This window comes from Nothobranchius furzeri, chromosome 8 (assembly GCF_043380555.1).
Source record: "Nothobranchius furzeri strain GRZ-AD chromosome 8, NfurGRZ-RIMD1, whole genome shotgun sequence".
Classification (NCBI taxonomy): Eukaryota; Metazoa; Chordata; class Actinopteri; order Cyprinodontiformes; family Nothobranchiidae; genus Nothobranchius; species Nothobranchius furzeri.
Window position 1 is genome coordinate 71,282,379 of NC_091748.1, and position 24,889 is coordinate 71,307,267.

A 24,889-nucleotide genomic window follows, 5' to 3' on the forward strand; every position below is an offset into this window, starting at 1 on the left:
AATTAAAACTATTTTAATTTAAATGTTAAATATTAGTTATAGAAGTTTTACAAACATTTAACCACAATTAAATAAATGTTCTCATTTATTATCAAGTTTGTTCTTAAATTCTAACTATAAAACAATTAAAATCATACAGATAATGAAAACATTTTGAACTTTTCTTCTTATTGCTTTGAAGTTTCAACAAATTTCTGCGCTTCAGTGAGTAGCTTCCTTAATCACATCACTCTTGTCTGCTGGTTTTTTATCCTACAATTTAAAGCATTAAGGAATATTGGGTTATGTGCTGAATGGAGTGGCTTTCCCACGGGACTGACTGACCTGCTCCCGGTCTTTCTGGCACCAGCTCCACGGGGCCTATTTGGCGCATCATGTACGCTGTCTTCACCTCATGACAGCTGCCGGAGTCGGCTGACCCACGACCAGCCTCCGGAACGAAAACGAAACAAGTTACCCAGAACAAGTGCGCGTTTCGTAAGGCTGCGCGGAGCATCGCAACATCTCAGTCGGACAGAGTTTGGAAGTTAGTAGGAATTCCCAAAAAGTCCCACCGAGCTGCGCGGCTGAAAACTTCATCTGCAGCTAGTTTAGTCTGGAGCTCCCAGTGAGGTGACTCTCTGCACCCTCCCCCTTCATCCTTTAATTACCTAATTAAAATGTGCACCGAGAGGTGAAGCCTTAGTTTGTTTAAATTAAAGACTATAAACTTTGAAGTTAAATCCTCCACAACGTAATTTTATTTTTTTTCTCCAAAGTTTGGTTTGAAACTGATTAAATGTGAACTAGAAGGTAGAACGATGCTGCCACCTACTGGGCACATTGCGTCTGCCATGCTTACAGTCCATAAAGTTTCGAGTCGTTTCCCCCGAAGCTTCTTAGAAATCATATCTAACTTACTTGTGTCCTTGATGTCCCTGGAGTAGTGTCGTCAGAGTGGAAATCAGGCAGTCTTGATGGAGTTGCAGCTAAATATAAATATCAAAACCTTTTATTAAACATATTTACTTCTCAGCTGGCTGAAGGGTTGTCAGTTTCTCTCCATTAAAAAACAAAACAAAGAGTGACGTGTTCACAGTTTATATCCTGCCTTCATACTTCCTGTTTCCAGAGCCAATCACCAGTGGCAGGTTTACCATTAGGCATAGGTCGGCAGCCGCCTGGGGCCCCCTTATGTTGGGAGGCCCCCTAGTTCTGTGGCGCGGTTTTGGGGCCAAAATTACTGCCCAGCAGCAGGAGGCTATATAAGTTCCTAAGCAAACTACCGATCTGATTAATGATAAGCTGGTGCCGGTAACTGAGAGGCTGGCGCTGCTTACTGAGAAGTAGCACCTTTACCGGCGTCACTACTAGATATGCTAGGGACTAGCAGTCCTCGGCTGGTCATTGACTGGATCTCACACTCCCTCTGCTGTCTATTAGCATGGATAGGCTAGCGTTAGCCTGGACAGGCTGGTGTTAGCATTAGCATTAGCGTGCTTAGGCTTGCCACTAGCTGGATTTCCTACCTCCTTGACGGACCATTAGCATGGATAGGCTGGCATTAGCATCTGAGAGGCTAGCCATTAGTATGTCTCGGAGAGTCACTAGTCAGCTAGTGGCCAGCCTAGGCACGCTAATGGCTAGCCTCTCCAAAGGAAGTGGCTGGATTGGAATAAAAGAAGGGACAGAATAAGTGGGACCAGATGAGGTTGCTGGTGGAAAATTTTCCACAGACAACTGTCCTGTGTTCTGAGGCTGAGGTGGGCACTGTGCTCTGACTTTTTCACTTTCAGTTTTGCTGTTCCAGCCGTGTCGGGATGAAGGACGAAGGTGTGTGGTTTGTGTGATGGAGCAGGTTGAATGGCTTTGTGCTGTGGTGCTGACTGGTATCACCGGAAATGGCTGGCTTTGGTGCCAGAATGCCCTGTTCAAGAATGTCTTTCTCCTGTGTCCGGGTGCGTCTGCAATACCTGCATATGAAATAAATAGAATAGCTGATTTAAATTTCAAGTAAAAATGTTCTTATTGATTATTGATATTACAGATTCTGTGATGTTTGTGAAATACAAACCAACTAATATTCTGTCCTGTTTTTAAAGTCACTCAGATTTTATCACTGAAGTAACAAATAGTTTGTCATATCCCAGCAGTCATGTAGTTGTTGGCTTGCCTCTCTCTCTACTGATTCTCATCTTCTTCATTTTCTCTCCAGCAGAGGGGTCCCTGGCAGCAGTCCCAGTCTCTGTAGCTGAGTCTCATCTACTGATCTGAGAGGCCAGTTGGTTAGTCATTACAGTAAAATCAGAAAACTCAAGTACTCTGCAGTCAACTAACTTTCTGTTCACTCATGCTTCCAGAGGAACGCTGATGCAGACTGCATTACCTACCCATCTCAGCTGGAAACCCCCTCTTCCAATCCGATGGTGATTCCTGCCACCACTGCCGGGTCACACAAGGACACTGTAAGCCATCCTTTGACCCCTTTAAAGATTACAAATAATTTTTGGATCCATCTGTTATGATTCGCCCATTTTTGTGTTTGTTTAACCCTGTTCTGTTATTTTGTTCAGGTCAGCTGCAGCTCCTCTCAGGAGCCCTCCCCTTCCCTGTGAACCTCCTGGAGTGCTGCAGCTGAACCACATCACCATGATTGCCCTCACACTATTTCAGGCCACTGCTGCCAGTCCTCAGCGTGGAGTTGTCTCACCTAGTTGTTTGTGGATCGATTTTGGTTTATGTTTTTGGTTCCCACAGTCAGTGCAGGAAGTTTTGTTATTAAAACACTTTTTGAACTCAGATTAATGACCGTTATTTCTGCGGTTCCACCCAAGTGTCAGACCCAGCAGGAAGAACCCGGAAACAAGACGCTTCCTTCCTTAACCTGCCTCTGGTGAAGGTGCAACAGGAGAAGCCAGCCTTCCTGTTTTGACCCAGGAGCACCGCAACTGCATGTCTGGATTGCAGCAATTACATGGACGTTTAGCCAGACTGGAGCAAGCGCCTACTCCGCCTCGACAGGTCCGTTTGGGTTATCCTGAACCTTTTGCTGGTACCGCAGAGGATTGTCGACCATTCCTCACCTCCTGTCGGCTCCATTTTGACTTTAACCCAAGCGAATTCCCCTCAGAGCAGCAGAGCAAGGTGGCTTTTGCTTTGAGTTTCCAAGAGGTGGGGGCTGGCTGAGTGGGATCGAGGAGCGGAGGTGGTTCGTTCCTTCAGAGCCTTCTCCACTCAACTCCTCGTGGTGTTTGACCGTTTGACCCCTCCACGCCGCACCGCGCGGCTGCTTCTGGGCTGCTCCGGCTCAAACAAAGAGATGACAGCGTGCCGTCCTATGCAGTGAGGTTCCGGACGCTGGCGGCAAGCTCCAGCTGGCCTGATGACGCACTGGTTGTTGTCTTCCTTCAGGGGCTCTCCAGCGTGCTCAAGGACTAGCTAGCCGCGAGGGAGGTTCCTGAGGAACTGGAGGCTCTGATCTCCCTTCTGCTGACATGCTCCGGTCTTCGTTCCACCTGGCCAGGCCATCCAACAGATACGCCTGAAGAAAGATGTCACTTGCCAGTGTTCCTGAAAAATATTCATAAATATGTTTAAATGGGTTGTGAACATGAAGAAAACCCCATGGATAAGTGTGTGAGGACAAAGTGCTTTTCCCTTACCAGGAATAAACCTGTTCATGTGCAGGTGGAAGCACTCAAGGGAAGTGGAACCTCTCGCACGCCGATATGTTTCCAGAACGTGCCCCCCTTCCTTTATGGTGCCAGTCTCCATGTACAGGAGTACTCCTGGTGGGTCCTGCAGACAGCTGAGGTGCTTCTTCTGAGCCTTCCATATCTCTGCCATTCTCTCCAAGTTGATGAGTGGAACTCCCAATGAGTTGCATCCTCTGTGCCCGCTGTAGGCCTCAATCAGTTCCGAAATCAAGGTCTCCATCTCTGAGCTGCTTCTTGTTGTCCTTTTGCAGTGACGTGCCATCTCAGCTCTGCTGATGTTTCGCAGCAGATCTGTGGGGTGCACCAACTTGGCCTCCAGTTCAGCTCGCTTGGCTTCCTTTAGAGCTTTAGAGTCACGGTCATCCCACATGAAAATGCAGTGGCTCAGTTTGTTCAAGAAGCCGGCATAAAGTGGATGAGAGTCGGTGGCGCAGCCCACTGCTGTCCTCATGAAGTGCCAAATGTCCAAGCAACTGTTGGTGTTTTGCCACGCCCTGATCATTTTGTGGCTATGATTTGGGGCCAACATTTGCAGAGATAAATCTAAAATGATGAGCCAGATGTCTTGTCATCCTTGACTCTTTCACTACCTTACACACACGTGACACGTGCGCGAACACACAAACTGTTTACCTGAATCTCTGGCCGACGCTCCGCCACTGTGATTCGTCCATTGTTGCTGGAGGCGGGCCCTTTGTGATTAGGCAACCACGATGTAGCTCACGGAAAACTTGGTAGCAGGACGCGTTGTGATTGGCCGTCTGTACTAATACTTAGAATCTTGGTAACAGGAGGCTTCGTGATTGGTTGACGCTACGAAGATTTTGTTCATCCTGTGCGAGGCTGCGGGTTCGAGTCTCGTTCGGAGCATTTTTGACACCTTAATTACCAATGCTCCGTGAACGATGTAGGCTTTTTAAAAAATAAATTTCAAGCAAAAGTAAACGCATAAAAACACGATTAAATGAGGTTTAATAGAAGTCTACACTTCATGTCTATTTACATGCCAATGAAATAAAGATGCCAGTTTCCTGAACCTCTGACTCTAATTACTTTGAAAATCTTCTATGGCAATGAAAACATCCTCATTCCAGGGGTTTTAATTTTCACCTTTTCAGATCTATCTACTCACCTTGACTGAACCAAAACAAAATACAATCTACCATAATTCAATTAATTCTAACTCAAAATCACAACAGTGTACACAGGCCCTTCATTTTGTTTCCATGTCCTCCTACATCTGCAAATGAAATCACAGAGAGAGAGATGAAACCTTTGGAGGATTTCTGAGCTGCAATCTGTAGTTTTCTTGATTAAAATTAAAAGACAAACCTTTTTTCTGCCCGTCAGGATATGAACTTACAGTGTTCACCAGAACCTTTACCATTTGACACCAACAGGACAAATTTTGGTTGGTCTAATTTAAAAAAAAGAATACAAAAACTCACACTTGTTTATTTAAAAGACAGAAAAAACAAAACAGTAATCACACAAACATCAAAAATGGAAAAAATGAAGCCATTTACATTTAAGGTTGTTTTTTTTTTTTACCATAGCCCCACGTGCAGCCATTTCAGCTCTCCAGTCTTCAAAAGACTGGTTTGCAGTCTCTTCACAGTACCAGTTCCCAAAATACTGTTTATGGCAGGATGACTTTCTTTCTTTTTGGCACTTTTAACTAATGTATCTGGGTTTTTTTTTTTTTTTTTTTTTTACATATTTCCGTGTGTGTAGTCCAGCCTGCTCCTTTTTTCCCCCTTCCTCTTCCTGTACTGCTGTGTGGTGTAGGGTACATGTGGTGTCTGGCTTTTAGGTGCTGATGGCCCAGCCACAACAGGGTACACTGGCACAGAGGGAGTCGGAGCACAGATAAACCGTGGCAGGATGGGTTGAGGAAGTGGCTGGATTGGAATAAAAGAATGGACAGAATAAGTGGGACCAGATGAGGTTGCTGGTGGAAATTTTCCACAGACAACTGTCCTGTGTTCTGAGGCTGAGGCTGAGGTGGGCACTGTGCTCTGACTTTTTCACTTTCAGTTTTGCCGTTCCAGCCGTGTCGGGATGAAGGACGAAGGTGTGTGGTTTGTGTGATGGAGCAGGTTGAATGGCTTTGTGCTGTGGTGCTGACTGGTATCACCGGAAATGGCTGGCTTTGGTGCCAGAATGCCCTGTTCGAGAATGTCTTTCTCCTGTGTCTGGGTGCTTCTGCAATACCTGCATATGAAATAAATAGAATAGCTGATTTTAATTTCAAGGAATAATGTTCTTATTGATATTACAGATTCTGTGATGTTTGTGAAATACAAACCAACTAATATTCTGTCCTGTTTTTAAAGTCACTCAGATTTTATCACTGAAGTTAACAAATAGTTTGTCATATCCCAGCAGTCATGTAGTTGTTGGCTTGCTTCTCTCTCTACTGATTCTCATCTTCTTCATTTTCTCTCCAGCAGAGAAGTCCCTGACTGTTGCGTGCAGTGCCCCTTTTTGGCCACAGGATGGCGTCAGCGGCCTTCTGCTTTGCCTGTCTCCCGGTGAACAGGTGTTTATGATTATTCATAATCATGTATCAGCTGTTAAAAGCTGCCCTCTTGCCCTGATTCAGTGAGAAGATCCAGGACAGTGCAGACTGGGAACAGTTTGGCTATTGTCTTCTCCTCGTTCGCTAGTTCGGTAAAACTCGTCATAGTTTGTCTTCGGTGCTCTCGGTTTTGGATTTAAAATTGTGACTATTTGGCTTGTAGACTTCGGACCGCCATTTTGACATTGAATTTAGGATCTCCCCTTTGGTGTAAATATTATTATTCTCGGTTTTCTTCCCACCCCCTTCTGGGGTGGCGCTTTGCGTTATTTCCCTTTTAAACAAAGCTCCTTTTGTTTTGTGTGTATAGTATTTGGTCTTAGGTTCTTTGCAAATATCCATTTTGTAATAAAGATTCTTGTTTTAAGTGACGCATCACTCAGATTATTATTTAACCCACACACCACTTTTATTACTCCCCTCCTCATCTCTCCTAGAGAGCCGGGGACGTAATCCTGGCACCAGTCCCAGTCTCTGTAGCTGAGTCTCATCTACTGATCTGAGGCCAGTTGGTTAGTCATTACTGTAAAATCAGAAAACTCTCAAGTACTCTGCAGTCAACTAACTTTCTGTTCACTCATGCTTCAAGAGGAACGCTGATGCAGCATAAGACTGCATTACCTACCCATCTCAGCTGGAAAACCCCTCTTCCAATCCGATGGTGATTCCTGCCACCACTGCCGGGTTACACAAGGACACTGTAAGCCATCCCTTGACCCCTTTAAAGATTACACATAATTTTTGGATCCATCTAATCTTCACCCTTCTCTCTCACACCCCCCTGAGCAGACCGTACCTCCAGTGGAGTGAGCGCTACAAGTGAATTATTACCCCACTGATCCTCCTGGGGAGTACTATTTGTGTATCTCGCTTGTGAATAAAACTTCTTTAAATTATTCTGTTTGTCTCTGGGTCAGCTAGTTTGAGTCCATCATTATCCATCATGACACAGTCTTAACTCACCACTGTGTGAGGGTTGTTTTGTTGACCTCTAGTCTCCTCCATGATGGTGAAGTTGTTCAGGATGCACGCTCTAATGTGCTTGTAAGCACGAATGATGAGGGTCCACCTTGAAAATGCCACACCTTCCACTCTCTTTGGGTTTGGGTAAGCCATGCAGAGCTGGACAAAAATGGCCTCAACAATCTGGCCACTGTCCAGGAATGCGTGCTCCAGAATAGCACCTAGGAGGACAAAGTCAAGAAAAATGGACTCAGCCAAGATCTGTAGAAGAATATGCATCAGTGGCTGAACAGCTGTGACCAACATGACGTTTTGTCGACTCCACGCCTGGTGCAACGATGCTCTACGGCCTTTGTTCAGGGTTGTTTGGTGGCGTGGAGAAAAAACGGTGCGCTCCTTGTCGTGCTCTGACAATCTCTTCCAAAGAGCAACAATGTTATTGGACTCTTCAAGGGTGAGAGCCAGACTGTGCTCTCTCAGATTGAAGAGTGCTTCAGCCAAATCCTGCACAGCTGTGAAAGCTTCGGTGTTGTCGGGGCCAACGGAGTCCTAAATGATAAGTTTGTTACGTACTTATATAAAAAAAAAGGGCAAAAGTAGCCAAATCATATCTAACTTACCCGTCTCCTTGATGTCCCTGGAATAGTGTCATCAGAGTGGAAATCAGGCAGCCTTGATGGAGATGCAACACACACACACACACACACACACACACACACACACACACACACACACACACACACACACGTTTATAGAACAAGAGTAATCAGTAACCCAGTTTTAAAGTCACTTATGTCACTTTACACAATAAAAAAACATCTTGACTTTCCCATTTATGTGATATTTGGGCATGAACATCACTCACTTTCTTCCAGTGCATCCACAGGAGCATGTTTAACTTCCACAGATGCTATCTCTAGGAAGGGTTCAGACGTCATCTGAACAGGCAGGCTGAGGAGTCTGGAGTGTGGTTTCCAAGATGGGAACTGTGAGATCCACAAAACCCTCAGACTCTTCAAAGCCCTCATCTTCTGCCACAGCTACGTCTTCTGTCTCCAATGCTGCAGTTGCCGCTCTGCGGTCCTCAAGAACATCTCCTGTTTGGTCGTAGAGATACTCGACCCCAATGAGTTCCCCTGAAAGCAATCAAAAATCAAATGATATACAATATTTACAGTAAAAAATGATCAACATTAGTACCCTGTAGGATAGTGCAAAACAAACAATCGCATATCTCAACAAATAAATACATGAGTACCTCTGCTGAGAGGGACAGGGTGAGACAGTCAGAGGCAGGAGGGGGGGGGATGGAAGGGGATGATGGGAAGAGCTGGCTGTGGAGACAGGAGACGCAGGGCAGTCGAACCTATTGAAGTGTAGATTTAGGTTGTTAGCACCACTTTCGACATCCCCCTCCATCCCAACACCTCTCTTTTGTCTCAGGCCAGTGATAGCCCGCATTCCATTCCACACCTCCCTGGTGTTGTTTTCCAGCCTCCGTCTGTAGGACTCTTTCCCCTCAGCAATCTTGGCTTTCAGCTCCCTCTGCACCAGTTTCAGCTGATCTCTGTCACCATTTCTGAAAGCTCTTTTTCTCGTTCAGAGTTGCTTTTATGTCTTTGGAAACCCAGGGCTTATTGTTGGGGAAGCACAGTATGGTGGACTACCGTGTCAACACAGAAGTTGATATAGTCTGTAACACAGCCTGTCAGATTGTCAATATTGTCCTGATTGGAATCACAAAGAACATCCCAGCCCGTTGACTCAAAGCATCCCTGCAGAGTCTCTTCCAACTCCCTTGTCCATGTTGTAACCGTTTTTGTGGCTGCAGGTTGTCTCTGAATTAACGTTTGTTTTAACTTTACCTCACTGTCACGACACAATTTCAGCAAAATCACATTGTTGACTTTTAATTAGCTAGCATGAAATATTAATCTAATCAGAGCTTGGTCAAAGCTGAACTCCGTCTCCTCTGACTCGTGCATCAGCTCTGGTAACACACCTGTGTACGCCTGTGGCCCTGTGTAATTCACACAGCTCTTCCCGAGGACTTCCTGTGACAGCTGGGTTGCAGCATGCCTCAGGAGGCCGCTGTAGGAGTGAGGCTCTGATCTCCCTTCTGCTGACATGCTCCGGTCTTCGCTTCACCTGGCCAGGCCATCCAACAGATACGCCTGAAGAAAGATGTCACTTGCCAGTGTTCCTGAAAAATATTCATAAATATGTTTAAATGGGTTGTGAACATGAAGAGAAACTCATGGATAAGTGTGTGAGGACAAAGTGCTTTTCCCTTACCAGGAATAAACCTGTTCATGTGCAGGTGGAAGCACTCGAGGGAAGTGGAGCCTCTCGCACGTCTTGTTTCCAGAACGTGCCCCCCTTCTTTATGGTGCCAGTCTCCATGTACAGGAGTACTCCTGGTGGGTCCTGGAGACAGCTGAGGTGCTTCTTCTGAGCCTTCCATATCTCTGCCATTCTTTCTAAGTTGATGAGTGGAACTCCCAATGAGTTGCATCCTCTGTGCCCGCTGTAGGCCTCAATCAGATCCGAAATCAAGGTCTCCATCTCCCGAGCTGCTTCTGGTTGTCCTTTTGCAGTGACGTGCCATCTCAGCCCTGCTGTTTCGCAGCAGATCTGTGGGGTGCACCAACTTGGCCTCCAGTTCAGCTCGATTGGCTTCCTTTAGAGCTTGCAGGTCACGGTCATCCCACATGAAAATGCAGTGGCTCAGTTTGTTCATGAAGCCGGCATGAAGTGGATGAGAGTCGGTGGTGCAGCCCACTGCAGTCCCCCTCATGAAGTGCCAAATGTCCAAGCAAATGTTGGTGTTTTGCCACGCCCTGATCATTTTGTGGAGATAAGACCCACAGCAGTCCCGTTCGACATACAGCACTTCAGGAGGCGACACTCCTGCATCGTGGTAGCACCTAATGACTCCCTCAACCATCTTGCCTAACCCATGACCTTCACTCTCTGCGAGTACAGACATGATGATCTGGCCGTGCTCGTTCCCCATGTTTGCGGCCCGTGCTGCCGTTCCACGGCTGTGTCCTGCCAGTTTCCTGACAGTTTTTTTGGTGGAGTCTATTTTCAGGACACGCCCAAAGGTTGACGTGATGGAAGCCTTGATTTCCTCTAACCTGCTCAGCACATCCTGCGCGTAGACTCGCATCAGCCAGCGGTGTTTCGGAACAGTCAACAGCGTTGGCAGTTCTCCGAAATTCAGAGGCTCAACCAAACCTGTGGATGCAGCTCTGGCAAAGCCTCTCTGGTGAGACATGAAATGAATGGACTTCTGAAGCCATGTCTCTGCATGCTGCTCCTCCAGCTGTTTCTGAAGTTGGCTGCTGCTGTTTCCAAGACCCCTCCGTCTCATCTGGCGGACCACTCCCACGTCACATCCGAGTTTGGATGTGAGAAGACAGGGAAAGTGGATCTGATGTCCTACATCTAGCTGAGACACAATGTCTTTGCTCCAGCTGACCACTTGGAGGCAGGCAGAGTACTTGGCAAGGGTCAGGCGTGGAAACGAGGTCAGGAGGCTATGATCAGGCAGGACGAAACAGGCTGGGAGATTTACTAGCAGAAGCGTTCAATAATGTGGCCGAGTGCTGGTGGCTGACTGAGGAACATATAGCTGGTGAGGCAGGTGTGTGGCATGAGCTTGATGGTGAGTTGACTGTGGTTGCTGGGGAAACAGGGCTTGGCTGGAGATTGATGAGGGGACCAGGTGAGATGCAGGAAGGCTGATGAGGTGGTAGCATGGAGGTCAGGACCTGGCAGGATCAAGACAGGGGAACAAGTGGTGGGTCAGGAGGGTGCCACCACTGTTTATCCAGCTTCAGGAGGTTGAGTTCTGGTTGTCCATTCCTGGACCATTTGAAGAGCTCTTTGGAAATCCACTGCTGATCTTCCACAGGCAGCGCTGGAATCCATTTAGCAGGAGGACAGATTTTCCTCTCTGTAAGCAAGTGTTTTGAGATAAAAACACAAAAATAAAAAGTAACATCTGTCATCAAATACTGTCAATATCTCACATAAATGTAAAATATCTGTCAAAGTTAACATTAATATTTTTGATTTAAACACAAAATTGTATAACCTACGTGTCATTTCTGACTCCATCTGATCTGCTGCAGCAACCACCTCACTGTCGGGCACATCACTAGACACAACACAGGTCACATCTGGAACAACTGGACAAATATTTTTAGGATTAAATTTAGGATCCATTTTTCCACCATAGAAAGATGATTTTAAAATCAGATCAATTAAACATTTTAATTCCATAATCATGGAAATAAACACATTAAAAACAGTATGCTAGGATTTGGGGCCAACATTTACAGAGATAAATCTAAAATGATGAGCAAGATCTCTTGTCATCCTTGACTCCTTCACAAACTTACACACACGTGCGCGAACACACGCACACACACACACATACATACACACTTCAGGTGCGTACGACTCTGATAAGCACTTTTACTAAGGTTCAATATTCTACAAACAATAGTAATCGAAAAAAATGAATTGATTCATTCATTCATACATGAACAAAACTAATAAAAAGCTTATAGCCTACTTAAACTCGGTATGAGTAGAGTGATTCATTAAATAACATAACGTTACGTTTTCCCAGGTAGTAAGATAGCTAATTCAGTTGTAATTTTAACCATTCAAAACCTTTCACAACGGGACGAGTACGAAACTTACCGCAAGCTACCTCTGATTTTCTAAAACAACAAAATGGCGAAACGTAAAGTTTGAGGTCCCTCTAACCTGTGGGGGAGTTGTTTTACCTGAATCCCTGGCCGATACTCCGCCACTGTGATTCGTTCATTGTTGCTGGAGGCGGGCCCTTTGTGATTGGCCAACCACCTTGCAGCTCAGGCAAAGCTTAGTGGTAGATTCTTGGTAGCAGGACGCGTCGTGATTGGCCGTCTCTACTAATTCTTGGTAGCAGGAGGCCTCGTGATTGGTTGACACTACCAAGATTTTTGTCAGTCTCACAATCTGAAGGTCGTGAGTTCGAGTCTCACACGGGGCATTTCTGTTCACTTTTACAACATTGGAATGCTTTGGAATCATACATGGCGCGCCGCACACTAGTCAACCATCGATCTCATCAAACCCATCGGCATTAATATGATCAAACCCCATATTAGGGTTCCGCTCAGAGTGTAGAACATGTGTTCGACTTTCAAACTCAGATGAAGGCAACTGGACTTCTTTGGTTATTGGTTAAACCAAAGAATTTCAGTTCAGCACGTGGACGTTAAGGCTGAACTAAGAGCTGAATAAGGAGAAAATGATGAAGGACACGCACACACACGCACACACACACAAAGAGAGAGAGAGAGAGAGAGAGAGAGAGAGAGAGAGAGATAGTGAGGAGAGAGAGAGAGAGAGAGAGAGAGAGAGGATTAAATTTAGGATCAATTTTCCACCATACTTGAGAGAAGGAAAGATGATTATTAAATCAGATCAATTAAACATTTTAATTCCATAATCATGAAAATGAACACATTACAAAACAGTATGCTAGGATTTGGGGCCAACATTTACAGAGATAAATCTAAAATGATGAGCCAGATTTCTTGTCATCCTTGACTCTTTCACTACAAACAACTGTTTACCTGAATCCCTGGCCGATACTCGGCCACTGTGATTCGTCCATTGTTGCTGGAGGCGGGCCCTTTGTGATTGGTCAACCACCATGTAGCTCACGCAAAACTTGGTAGCAGAACGCGTCGTGATTGGCCGTCTGTACTAAATTTTGGTAGAATCTTGGTAGCAGGACGCGTCGTGATTGGCCGTCTCTACTAATTCTTGGTAGCAGAAGGCCTCGTGATTGGTTGACAGCGCGTCAGTCTCATAATCTGAAGGTCGTGAGTTCGAGCCTCACACGGGGCATAACTTTTTCACTTTTACAACATTGGAACGCTTTGGAATCATCCATGGCGCACACTAGTCGACCATCGATCTAATCAAACCCCATATTAAGTTCCGCTCGGAGTGTAGAACATGTGTTCGACTTTTAAACTCAGATGAAGGCAACTGGACTTCTTTGGTTATTGGTTAAACCAAAGAATTTCAGTTCAATACATGGACGTTAAGGCTGAACTGCTGACTAAGGAGAAAATGATGAAGGACACGCACATACACACACAGAGAGAGAGAGAGAGAGAGAGAGAGAGAGAGAGAGAGAGAGAGAGAGAGAGAGAGAGAGAATTAAATTTAGGATCCATTTTTCGACCATACTTGAGAAAAGGAAAGATTATATTAAAATCAGATCAATTAAACATTTTAATTCCATAATCATGGAAATAAACACATTAAAAACAGTATGCTATGATTTGGGGCCAACATTTACAGAGATAAATCTAAAATGATGAGCCAGATCTCTTGTCATCCTTGACTTTTTCACTACCTTACACACACATGCGCGAACACACAAACAACTGTTTACCTGAATCCCTGGCCGATACTTCGCCACTGTGATTCGTCCATTGTTGCTGTAGGCGGGCCCTTTGTGATTAGCCAACCACCATGTAGCTCACGCAAAACTTGGTAGCAGGACGCGTTGTGATTGGCCGTCTGTACTAATACTTAGAATCTTGGTAACAGGAGGCTTCGTGATTGGTTGACGCTACGAAGATTTTGTTCATCCTGTGCGAGGCTGCGGGTTCGAGTCTCGTTCGGAGCATTTTTGACACCTTAATTACCAATGCTCCGTGAACGATGTAGGCTTTTAAAAAAATAAATTTCAAGCAAAAGTAAACGCATAAAAACACGATTAAATGAGGTTTAATATAAGTCTACACTTCATGTCTATTTACATGCCAATGAAATAAAGATGTCAGTTTCCTGAACCTCTGACTCTAATTACTTTGAAAACCTTCTATGGCCATGATAACATCCTCATTCCAGGGGTTTTAATTTTCACCTTTTCAGATCTATCTACTCACCTTGACTGAACCAAAACAAAATACAATCTACCATAATTCAATTAATTCTAACTCAAAATCACAACAGTGTACACAGGCCCTTCATTTTGTTTCCATGTCCTCCTACATCTGCAAATGAAATCACAGAGAGAGAGATGAAACCTTTGGAGGATTTCTGAGCTGCAATCTGTAGTTTTCTTGATAAAATTAAAAGACAAACCTTTTTTCTGCCCGTCAGGATATGAACTTACTGTGTTCACCAGAACCTTTACCATTTTTGACACCAACAGGACAAATTTTGGTTGGTCTAATTTAAAAAAAAAAATACAAAAACTCACACTTGTTTATTTAAAAGACAGAAAAAACAGGAAAAAACAAACAGTAATCACACAAACATCAAAAATGGAAAAAATGAAGCTATTTACATTTAAGGTTTTTTTTATTTTTACCATAGCCCCACGTCAGCCATTTCAGCTCCCCAGTCTTCAAAAGACTGGTTTGCAGTCTCTTCACAGTACCAGTTCCCAAAATACTGTTTATGGCAGGATGGCTTTCTTTCTTTTTGGCACTTTTAACTAATGTATCTGCTTTTTTTTTTTTTTTTTTTTTACATATTTCTGTGTGTGTAGTCCAGCCTGCTCCTTTTTCCCCCTTCCTCTTCCTGTACTGCTGTGTGGTGTAGGGTACATGTGGTGTCTGGCTTTTAGGTGCTGATGGCCCAGCCACAACAGGGTACACCGGCACAGAGGGAGTCGGAGCACAGATAAACTGTGGCAGGATGGGTTGAGGAAGTGGCTGGATTGGAATAAAAGAAGGGACAGAATAGGTGGGACCAGATGAGGTTGCTGGTGGAAATTTTTCCACAGACAACTGTCCTGTGTTCTGAGGCTGAGGTGGGCACTGTGCTCTGACTTTTTCACTTTCAGTTTTGCTGTTCCAGCCGTGTCGGGATGAAGGACGAAGGTGTGTGGTTTGTGTGATGGAGCAGGTTGAATGGCTTTGTGCTGTGGTGCTGACTGCTGACTGGTTTCACTGGAAATGGCTGGCTTTGGTGCCAGAATGCCCTGTTCAAGAATGTCTTTCTCCTGTGTCCGGGTGCGTCTGCAATACCTGCATATGAAATAAATAGAATAGCTGATTTAAATTTCAAGGAATAATGTTCTTATTGATATTACAGATTCTGTGATGTTTGTGAAATACAAACCAACTAATATTCTGTCCTTTTTTAAAGTCACTCAGATTTTATCACTGAAGTTAACAAATAGTTTGTCATATCCCAGCAGTCATGTAGTTGTTGGCTTGCTTCTCTCCCTACTGATTCTCATCTTCTTCATTTTCTCTCCAGCAGAGAAGTCCCTGACTGTTACGTGCAGCGCCCCTTTTTGGCCACAGGATGGCGTCAGCGGCCTTCTGCTTTGCCTGTCTCCCGGTGAACAGGTGTTTATGATTATTCATAATCATGTATCAGCTGTTAAAAGCTGCCCTCTTGCCCTGATTCAGTGAGAAGATCCAGGACAGTGCAGACTGGGAACAGTTTGGCTATTCTCTTCTCCTCGTTCAGTAAAACTCGTCATAGTTTGTCTTCGGTGCTCTCGGTTTTGGATTTAAAATTGTGACTATCTGGCTTGTAGACTTCGGACCGCCATTTTGACATTGAATTTAGGATCTCCCCTTTGGTGTAAATATTATTATTCTCGGTTTTCTTCCCACCCCCTTCTGGGGTGGCGCTTTGCGTTATTTCCCTTTTAAACATAGCTCCTTTAGTTTTGTGTGTATAGTATTTGGTCTTAGGCTCTTTGCAAATATCCATTTTGTAATAAAGATTCTTGTTTTAAGTGACGCATCACTCAGATTATTATTTAACCCACACACCACTTTTATTACTCCCCTCCTCATCTCTCCTAGAGAGCCGGGGACGTAATCCTGGCACCAGTCCCAGTCTCTGTAGCTGAGTCTCATCTACTGATCTGAGGCCAGTTGGTTAGTCATTACTGTAAAATCAGAAAACTCTCAAGTACTCTGCAGTCAACTAACTTTCTGTTCACTCATGCTTCCAGAGGAACGCTGATGCAGCATAAGACTGCATTACCTACCCATCTCAGCTGGAAACCCCCTCTTCCAATCCGATGGTGATTCCTGCCACCACTGCCGGGTTACACAAGGACACTGTAAGCCATCCTTTGACCCCTTTAAAGATTACAAATAATTTTTGGATCCATCTAATCTTCACCCTTCTCTCTCACACCCCCCTGAGCAGACCGTACCTCCAGTGGAGTGAGCGCTACAAGTGAATTATTACCCCACTGATCCTCCTGGGGAGTACTATTTGTGTATCTCGCTTGTGAATAAAACTTCTTTAAGTTATTCTGTTTGTCTCTGGGTCAGCTAGTTTGAGTCCATTATCCATCATGGCAGTTTTAACTCACCACTGTGTGAGGGTTGTTTTGTTGACTCCTAGTCTCCTCCATGATGGTGAAGTTGTTCAGGATGCACGCTCTAATGTGCTTGTTAGCACGAATGATGAAGGTCCACCTTGAAAATGCCACACCTTCCACTCTCTTTGGGTTTGGGTAAGCCATGCAGAGCTGGACAAAAATGGCCTCAACAATCCGGCCACTGTCCAGGAATGCGTGCTCCAGAATAGCACCTAGGAGGACAAAGGCAAGAAAAATGGACTCAGCCAAGATCTGTAGAAGAATATGCATCAGTGGCTGAACAGCTGTGACCAACATGACGTTTTGTCGACTCCACGCCTGGTGCAACGATGCTCTACGGCCTTTGTTCAGGGTTGTTTGGTGGCGTGGAGAAAAAACGGTGCGCTCCTTGTCGTGCTCTGACAATCTCTTCCAAAGAGCAACAATGTTATTGGACTCTTCAAGGGTGAGAGCCAGACTGTGCTCTCTCAGATTGAAGAGTGCTTCAGCCAAATCCTGCACAGCTGTGAAAGCTTCGGTGTTGTCGGGGCCAACGGAGTCCTAAATGATAAGTTTGTTACGTACTTATATAAAAAAAAAAAGGGCAAAAGTAGCCAAATCATATCTAACTTACCCGTCTCCTTGATGTCCCTGGAATAGTGTCATCAGAGTGGAAATCAGGCAGCCTTGATGGAGATGCAACACACACACACACACACACACACACACACACACACACGTTTACAGAACAAGAGTAATCAGTAACCCAGTTTTAAAGTCACTTATGTCACTTTACACAATAAAAAAACATCTTGACTTTCCCATTTATGTGATATTTGGGCATGAACATCACTCACTTTCTTCCAGTGCATCCACAGGAGCATGTTTAACTTCCACAGATGCTATCTCTAGGAAGGGTTCAGACGTCATCAGAACAGGCAGGCTGAGGAGTCTGGAGTGTGGTTTCCAAGATGGGAACTGTGAGATCCACAAAATCCTCAGACTCTTCAAAGCCCTCATCTTCTGCCACAGCTACGTCTTCTGTCTCCAAAGCTGCAGTTGCCGCTCTGCGGTCCTCAAGAACATCTCCTGTTTGGTCGTAGAGATACTCGACCCCAATGAGTTCCCCTGAAAGCAATCAAAAATCAAATGATATACAATATTTACAGTAAAAAATGATCAACATTAGTACCCTGTAGGATAGTGCAAAACAAACAATCGCATATCTCAACAAATAAATACATGAGTACCTCTGCTGAGAGGGACAGGGTGAGACAGTCAGAGGCAGGAGAGGGGGGGATGGAAGGGGATGATGGGAAGAGCTGGCTGTGGAGACAGGAGACGCAGGGCAGTCGAACCTATTGAAGTGTAGATTTAGGTTGTTAGCACCACTTTCGACATCCCCCTCCATCCCAACACCTCTCTTTTGTCTCAGGCCAGTGATAGCCCGCATTCCATTCCACACCTCCCTGGTGTTGTTTTCCAGCAGTTTGTTTTCCAGCCTCCGTCTGTAGGACTCTTTCCCCTCAGCAATCTTGGCTTTCAGCTCCCTCTGCACCAGTTTCAGCTGATCTCTGTCACCATTTCTGAAAGCTCTTTTTTTCTCGTTCAGAGTTGCTTTTATGTCTTTGGAAACCCAGGGCTTATTGTTGGGGAAGCACAGTATGGTGGACTACCGTGTCAACACAGAAGTTGATATAGTCTGTAACACAGCCTGTCAGATTGTCAATATTGTCCTGATTGGAATCACAAAGAACATCCCAGCCCGTTGACTCAAAGCATCCCTGCAGAGTCTCTTCCAACTCCCTTGTCCATGTTGTAACCGTTTTTGTGGCTGCAGGTTGTCTCTGAATTAACGTTTGTTTTAACTTTACCTCACTGTCACGACACAATTTCAGCAAAATCACATTGTTGACTTTTAATTAGCTAGCATGAAATATTAATCTAATCAGAGCTTGGTCAAAGCTGAACTCCGTCTCCTCTGACTCGTGCATCAGCTCTGCTAACACACCTGTGTACGCCTGTGGCCCTGTGTAATTCACACAGCTCTTCCCGAGGACTTCCTGTGACAGCTGGGTTGCAGCATGCCTCAGGAGGCCGCTGTAGGAGTCAGGCTCTGATCTTCCTTCTGCTGACATGCTCCGGTCTTCGTTCCACCTGGCCAGGCCATCCAACAGATACGCCTGAAGAAAGATGTCACTTGCCAGTGTTCCTGAAAAATATTCATAAATATGTTTAAATGGGTTGTGAACATGAAGAGAAACTCATGGATAAGTGTGTGAGGACAAAGTGCTTTTCCCCTACCAGGAATAAACGTGTTCATGTGCAGGTGGAAGCACTCGAGGGAAGTGGAGCCTCTCGCAAGTCGTGTTTTCAGAACGTGCCCCCCTTCTTTATGGTGCCAGTTTCCATGTACAGGAGTACTCCTGGTGGGTCCTGGAGACAGCTGAGGTGCTTCTTCTGAGCCTTCCACATCTCTGCCATTCTTTCCAGGTTGATGAGTGGAACTCCCAATGAGTTGCATCCTCTGTGCCCGCTGTAGGCCTCAATCAGTTCCGAAATCAAGGTCTCCATCTCCGAGCTGCTTCTGGTTGTCCTTTTGCAGTGACGTGCCATCTCAGCCCTGCTGATGTTTTGCAGCAGATCTGTGGGGTGCACCAACTTGGCCTCCAGTTCAGCTCGCCTGGCTTCCTTTAGAGCTTGCAGGTCACGGTCATCTCACATGAAAATGCAGTGGCACAGATTATTCATGAAGCCGGCATAAAGTGGATGAGAGTCGGTGGTGCAGCCCACTGCAGTCCTCATAAAGTGCCAAATGTCCAAGCAACTGTTGGTGTTTTGCCACGCCCTGATCATTTTGTGGAGATAAGACCCACAGCAGTCCCGTTCGACATACAGCACTTCAGGAGGCGACACTCCTGCATCGTGGTAGCACCTAATGACTCCCTCAACCATCTTGCCTAACCCATGACCTTCACTCTCTGCGAGTACAGACATGATGATCTGGCCGTGCTCGTTCCCCATGTTTGCGGCCCGTGCTGCCGTTCCACGGCTGTGTCCTGCCAGTTTCCTGACAGTTTTTTTGGTGGAGTCTATTTTCAGGACACGCCCAAAGGTTGACGTGATGGAAGCCTTGATTTCCTCTAACCTGCTCAGCACATCCTGCGCGTAGACTCGCATCAGCCAGCGGCGTTTCGGAACAGTCAACAGCGTTGGCAGTTCTCCAAGATTCAGAGGCTCAACCAAACCTGTGGATGCAGCTCTGGCAAAGCCTCTCTGGTGAGACATGAAAAGAATGGACTTCTGAAGCCATGTCTCTGCATGCTGCTCCTCCAGCTGTTTCTGAAGTTGGCTGCTGCTGTTTCCAAGACCCCTCCGTCTCATCTGGCGGACCACTCCCACGTCACATCCGAGTTTGGATGTGAGAAGACAGGGAAAGTGGATCTGATGTCCTACATCTAGCTGAGACACAATGTCTTTGCTCCAGCTGACGACTTGGAGGCAGGCAGAGTACTTGGCAAGGGTCAGGCGTGGAAACGAGGTCAGGAGGCTATGATCAGGCAGGATGAAACAGGCTGGGAGATTTACTAGCAGAAGCGTTCAATAATGTGGCCGAGTGCTGGTGGTTGACTGAGGAACATGTAGCTGGTGAGGCAGGTGTGTGGCATGAGCTTGATGGTGAGTTGACTGTGGTTGCTGGGGAAACAGGGCTTGGCTGGAGCTTGATGAGGGGACCAGGTGAGATGCAGGAAGGCTGATGAGGTGGTAGCATGGAGGTCAGGACCTGGCAGGATCAAGACAGGGGAACAAGTGGTGGGTCAGGAGGGTGCCACCACTGTTTATCCAGCTTCAGGAGGTTGAGTTCTGGTTGTCCATTCCTGGACCATTTGAAGAGCTCTTTGGAAATCCACTGCTGATCTTCCACAGGCAGCGCTGGAATCCATTTAGCAGGAGGACAGATTTTCCTCTCTGTAAGCAAGTGTTTTGAGATAAAAACACAAAAATAAAAAGTAAACATCTGTCATCAAATACTGTCTCACATAAATCTAAAATATCTGTCAAAGTTAACATTAATATTTTTGATTTAAACACAAAATTGTATAACCTACGTGTCATTTCTGACTCCATCTGATCTGCTGCAGCAACCACCTCACTGTCGGGCACATCACTAGACACAACACAGGTCACATCTGGAACAACTGGACAAATATTTTTAGGATTAAATTTAGGATCCATTTTTCCACCATAGAAAGATGATTTTAAAATCAGATCAATTAAACATTTTCATTCCACAATCATGGAAATAAACACATTAAAAACAGTATGCTATGAGTTGGGGCCAACATTTACAGAGATAAATCTAAAATGATGAGCAAGATCTCTTGTCATGCTTGACTCTTTCACAAACTTACACACGTGCGCGAACACACGCATACACACACACATACATACTTCAGGTGCGTACGACTCTGATAAGCACTTTTACTAAGGTTCAATATTCTACAAACAATAGTAATAGAAAAAAATGAATGAATTCATTCATTCATACATGAACAAAACTAATAAAAAGCTTATAGCCTACTTAAACTCAGTATAAGTATAGCGATTCATTAAATAACATAACGTTACGTTTTCCCAGGTAGTAAGATCATCACCATCACCATCATAGGCCTCATCACAGGGGATGATGAGACGGCCTATAGAGAGGAGGTGATGGCACTGTACGAGTGGTGCCTGGAAAATAACCTGACTCTCAACATCAGCAAAACCAGAGAAATGATAGTGGACTACCGGAAACGACCAGTCAGGGAACACCAACCCATCCGCATCAACGGGGTCGAGGTCGAAAGGGTCAGCAGCTTCAAGTTCCTTGGAGTCAACATCACTGAGGACTTCTCCTGGACCCTTCACACAGACACTACTATCAGGAAAGCTCGCCAGCGGCTTTACTTCCTGAGGAGGCTGAGGAAGTTTGGCGTGAGCGCCTGCTTCATCTCAAATTTCTACAGGTGTGCAATTGAGAGCTTGCTGACGAGCTGCATCACAGTGTGGTACGGAAGCTGCTCTGCCAGCAGCCGTAAATCACTACAGAGGGTGGTGAAAGCAGCAGAGCACATCACTGGCATGAGGCTTCCTGCCATTCAGGGCATTTATCTCCAACGATGCCTCCGGAAAGCACACAGCATCATCAAGGACCACAGCCACCCGGCACATCAGCTGTTCTCCTTGTTACCATCTGGCAGACGTTACAGGAGTCTGTCTGCTCGGACTACAAGACTTAAAAACAGTTTCTATCATCAAGCCATACGACACCTCAACCACAACACCTAAACACACACAACACAGGACTCAGAAGCTACCCTGCAGCTTCACAAGTACTATATTTAATCCGCACTGGTCACTTCACTTTATTGTTATTGTAATTTATATCCAAAGGGCAAGACTGTTATCTATATCCTGCATAATTTATATCCTGCAATACTGTAATTTATATCTAAAGTGCAATACTGTAATTTTCTGCAGCTCATTCCTGTGCAATATCCCATCTGCCCTCCCGTCATATTTCTTTTCAGGATTTTCTTTATTGACACATATATATTTAGTCATCTTTTCCCTTTTACCATGTCTCTCTAATATTTTGCTCCTTACTATATTTTTTTGCTTTATTTTATTATATTTTCTCCTGTATCATGTTGCTGAGAGACCGCTGCTCGTCATACACGTTTCATTGCAATGTTGACCCTGTGCTAACTTGCATATGACAAATAAACTAAAACTGAAAACTGAACTGAAAACTGAGATAGCTAATACAGTTGTAATTTTAACCATTAAAAACCTTTCACAACGGGACAAGTACGAAACTTACCGCAAACTACCTCTGATTTTCTAAAACAACAAAATGGCGAAACGTAAAGTTTGAGGTCCCTCTAACCTGTGGGGGAGTTGTTTTACCTGAATCACTGGCCGATACTCCGCCACTGTGATTCGTTCATTGTTGCTGGAGGCGGGCCCTTTGTGATTGGCCAACCACCTTGTAGCTCAGGCAAAGCTTAGTGGTAGATTCTTGGTAGCAGGACGCGTCGTGATTGGCCGTCTCTACTAATTCTTGGTAGCAGGAGGCCTCGTGATTGGTTGATTCTACCAAGATTTTGTCAGTCTCACAATCTGAAGGTCGTGAGTTCGAGTCTCACACGGGGCATATCTTTTCACTTTTACAACGTTGGAACGTTTTGGAATCATACATGGCGCGCCGCACACTAGTCAACCATCGATCTCATCAAACCCATCGACATTAATATGATCAAACCCCATATTAGGGTTCCGCTCAGAGTGTAGAACATGTGTTCGACTTTTAAACTCAGATGAAGGCAACGGGACTTCTTTGGTTATTGGTTAAACCAAAGAATTTCAGTTCAGCATGTGGACGTTAACGCTGAACTAAGAGCTGAATAAGGAGAAAATGATGAATGACACGCACACACACACACACACACACACACACACACACACGCACACACAAAGAGAGAGAGAGAGAGAGAGAGAGAGAGAGAGAGAGAGAGAGAGAGAGAGAGAGAGAGGATTAAATTTAGGATCAATTTTCCACCATACTTGAGAGAAGGAAAGATGATTTTTAAATCAGATCAATTAAACATTTTAATTCCATAATCATGAAAATGAACACATTACAAAACAGTATGCTAGGATTTGGGTCCAACATTTACAGAGATAAATCTAAAATGATGAGCCAGATTTCTTGTCATCCTTGACTCTTTCACTACAAACAACTGTTTACCTGAATCCCTGGCCGATACTCGGCCACTGTGATTCGTCCATTGTTGCTGGAGGCGGGCCCTTTGTGATTGGTCAACCACCATGTAGCTCACGCAAAACTTGGTAGCAGATCGCGTCGTGATTGGCCGTCTGTACTAAATTTTGGTAGAATCTTGGTAGCAGGACGCGTCGTGATTGGCCGTCTCTACTAATTCTTGGTAGCAGAAGGCCTCGTGATTGGTTGACAGCGCTCAGTCTCATAATCTGAAGGTCGTGAGTTCGAGCCTCACACGGGGCATAACTTTTTCACTTTTACAACATTGGAACGCTTTGGAATCATCCATGGCGCACACTAGTCGACCATCGATCTAATCAAACCCCATATTAGGTTCCGCTCGGAGTGTAGAACATGTGTTCGACTTTTAAACTCAGATGAAGGCAACTGGACTTCTTTGGTTATTGGTTAAACCAAAGAATTTCAGTTCAATACGTGGACGTTAAGGCTGAACTAAGAGCTGACTAAGGAGAAAATGATGAAGGACACGTCACACACACACACACACACACACACACACACACACACACACACACACACACACACACACACACACACACACACACACACACAGAGAGAGAGAGAGAGAGAGAGAGAGAGAGAGAGAGAGAGAGAGAGAGAGAGAGAGAGAGAGAGAGAGAGAGAGAGAGAGAGAGAGGATTAAATTTAGGATCCATTTTTCGACCATACTTGAGAAAAGGAAAGATTATATTAAAATCAGATCAATTAAACATTTTAATTCCATAATCATGGAAATAAACACATTAAAAACAGTATGCTATGATTTGGGGCCAACATTTACAGAGATAAATCTAAAATGATGAGCCAGATCTCTTGTCATCCTTGACTTTTTCACTACCTTACACACACATGCGCGAACACACAAAACTGTTTACCTGAATCCCTGGCCGATACTTCGCCACTGTGATTCGTCCATTGTTGCTGGAGGCGGGCCCTTTGTGATTGGCCAACCACCATGTAGCTCACGCAAAACTTGGTAGCAGGACGCGTCGTGATTGGCCGTCTGTACTAAATTTTGGTAGAATCTTGGTAGCAGGAGGCCTCGTGATTGGTTGACACTACCAAGATTTTGTGCAGCGCGTCAGTCTCATAATCTGAAGGTCGTGAGTTCGAGCCTCACACAGGGCGCTTTGTAATCATCCATGGCGCACACTAGTCTACCTAGTTTGGCAAGCCAGACTATATATGTGAATATATATATTCATACTTTGTAAAACAAGAATTTGGTCTAGTTCACTAGGCTATAGTCGACCATCAATCTCATCAAACCCCATATTAGGGTTCCGCTCAGAGTGTAGAACGTGTTCGACTTTTAAGTGCTCAGATAAAGGCGACTTCTTTGGTTATTGGTTAAACCAAAGAATTTCAGTTCAGCACGTGGACGTTAACGCTGAACTACTCCTCTCTGCCCACGTATATAGTCATTTTAAGAGGGAAAA

General features: G+C 45.0%; 3 protein-coding genes and 3 long non-coding RNA genes across 12 annotated transcripts in view; 3 read left to right on the forward strand and 3 right to left on the reverse strand.

The window, feature by feature from the left end:
• LOC107392954 (glypican-5) overlaps positions 1-863 on the reverse strand; it is an 81,971-nt gene extending 81,108 nt beyond the window's left edge. The window contains exon 1 of the mRNA XM_015971037.3: positions 325-863. Coding sequence (XP_015826523.1) covers positions 325-496 — 172 coding nt within the window. The 5' untranslated portion in view covers positions 497-863. The remainder of the gene's footprint in view (positions 1-324) is intronic.
• A 1,061-nt stretch (positions 864-1,924) lies between these two features.
• Positions 1,925-4,731, forward strand: LOC139071466 (uncharacterized). The gene is made up of 3 exons (XR_011521349.1): positions 1,925-2,264; positions 2,340-2,444; positions 2,553-4,731. It is a non-coding gene; the product is annotated as an uncharacterized lncRNA (long non-coding RNA).
• Positions 4,732-5,134: 403 nt separating this feature from the next.
• LOC129167798 (uncharacterized) lies at positions 5,135-12,049 on the reverse strand. Of its 4 annotated transcripts, none has more exons than XM_070553975.1 (9): positions 11,956-12,049; positions 11,346-11,435; positions 9,535-11,200; positions 9,242-9,442; positions 8,498-8,605; positions 8,105-8,375; positions 7,860-7,911; positions 7,240-7,788; positions 5,135-5,909 (listed from the first exon to the last, which is right to left on the reverse strand). In XM_070553975.1, the coding sequence occupies exons 8-9, from the start codon at positions 7,543-7,545 to the stop codon at positions 5,829-5,831; spliced, it is 387 nt and encodes a 128-aa protein (XP_070410076.1). In that variant the 5' UTR covers positions 7,546-7,788; positions 7,860-7,911; positions 8,105-8,375; positions 8,498-8,605; positions 9,242-9,442; positions 9,535-11,200; positions 11,346-11,435; positions 11,956-12,049; the 3' UTR covers positions 5,135-5,828. The 4 variants fall into 4 exon arrangements, with proteins under 4 accessions (XP_070410076.1, XP_070410073.1, XP_070410074.1 ...); XM_070553974.1 differs by lacking the exon at positions 5,135-5,909 and having other exon boundaries at positions 7,338-7,460; positions 7,544-7,788; XM_070553972.1 differs by lacking the exon at positions 5,135-5,909 and having other exon boundaries at positions 7,314-7,788.
• Positions 5,817-7,172, forward strand: LOC139071465 (uncharacterized). Of its 2 annotated transcripts, XR_011521348.1 has the most exons (4): positions 5,817-6,368; positions 6,714-6,788; positions 6,866-6,976; positions 7,066-7,172. It is a non-coding gene; the product is annotated as an uncharacterized lncRNA (long non-coding RNA). The 2 variants fall into 2 exon arrangements; XR_011521347.1 differs by having other exon boundaries at positions 5,817-6,788.
• A 2,067-nt stretch (positions 12,050-14,116) lies between the features above and the next one.
• On the reverse strand, positions 14,117-20,845 carry LOC129167757 (uncharacterized). 3 transcript variants are annotated; one of them, XM_070553978.1, is made up of 8 exons: positions 20,713-20,845; positions 18,908-20,572; positions 18,615-18,815; positions 17,461-17,731; positions 17,238-17,289; positions 16,920-17,164; positions 16,616-16,836; positions 14,117-15,299 (listed from the first exon to the last, which is right to left on the reverse strand). In XM_070553978.1, the coding sequence occupies exons 2-4, from the start codon at positions 19,125-19,127 to the stop codon at positions 17,523-17,525; spliced, it is 630 nt and encodes a 209-aa protein (XP_070410079.1). In that variant the 5' UTR covers positions 19,128-20,572; positions 20,713-20,845; the 3' UTR covers positions 14,117-15,299; positions 16,616-16,836; positions 16,920-17,164; positions 17,238-17,289; positions 17,461-17,522. The 3 variants fall into 3 exon arrangements, with proteins under 3 accessions (XP_070410079.1, XP_070410080.1, XP_070410078.1); XM_070553979.1 differs by lacking the exons at positions 14,117-15,299; positions 16,616-16,836; positions 16,920-17,164; positions 17,238-17,289 and having other exon boundaries at positions 17,643-17,731; positions 17,854-18,815; XM_070553977.1 differs by lacking the exons at positions 14,117-15,299; positions 16,616-16,836; positions 16,920-17,164; ... (1 more) ...; positions 17,461-17,731; positions 18,615-18,815 and having other exon boundaries at positions 19,130-20,572; positions 20,713-20,840.
• Positions 15,513-16,553, forward strand: LOC139071468 (uncharacterized). The gene is made up of 3 exons (XR_011521350.1): positions 15,513-16,169; positions 16,247-16,357; positions 16,447-16,553. It is a non-coding gene; the product is annotated as an uncharacterized lncRNA (long non-coding RNA).
• Positions 20,846-24,889: the final 4,044 nt, after the last annotated feature.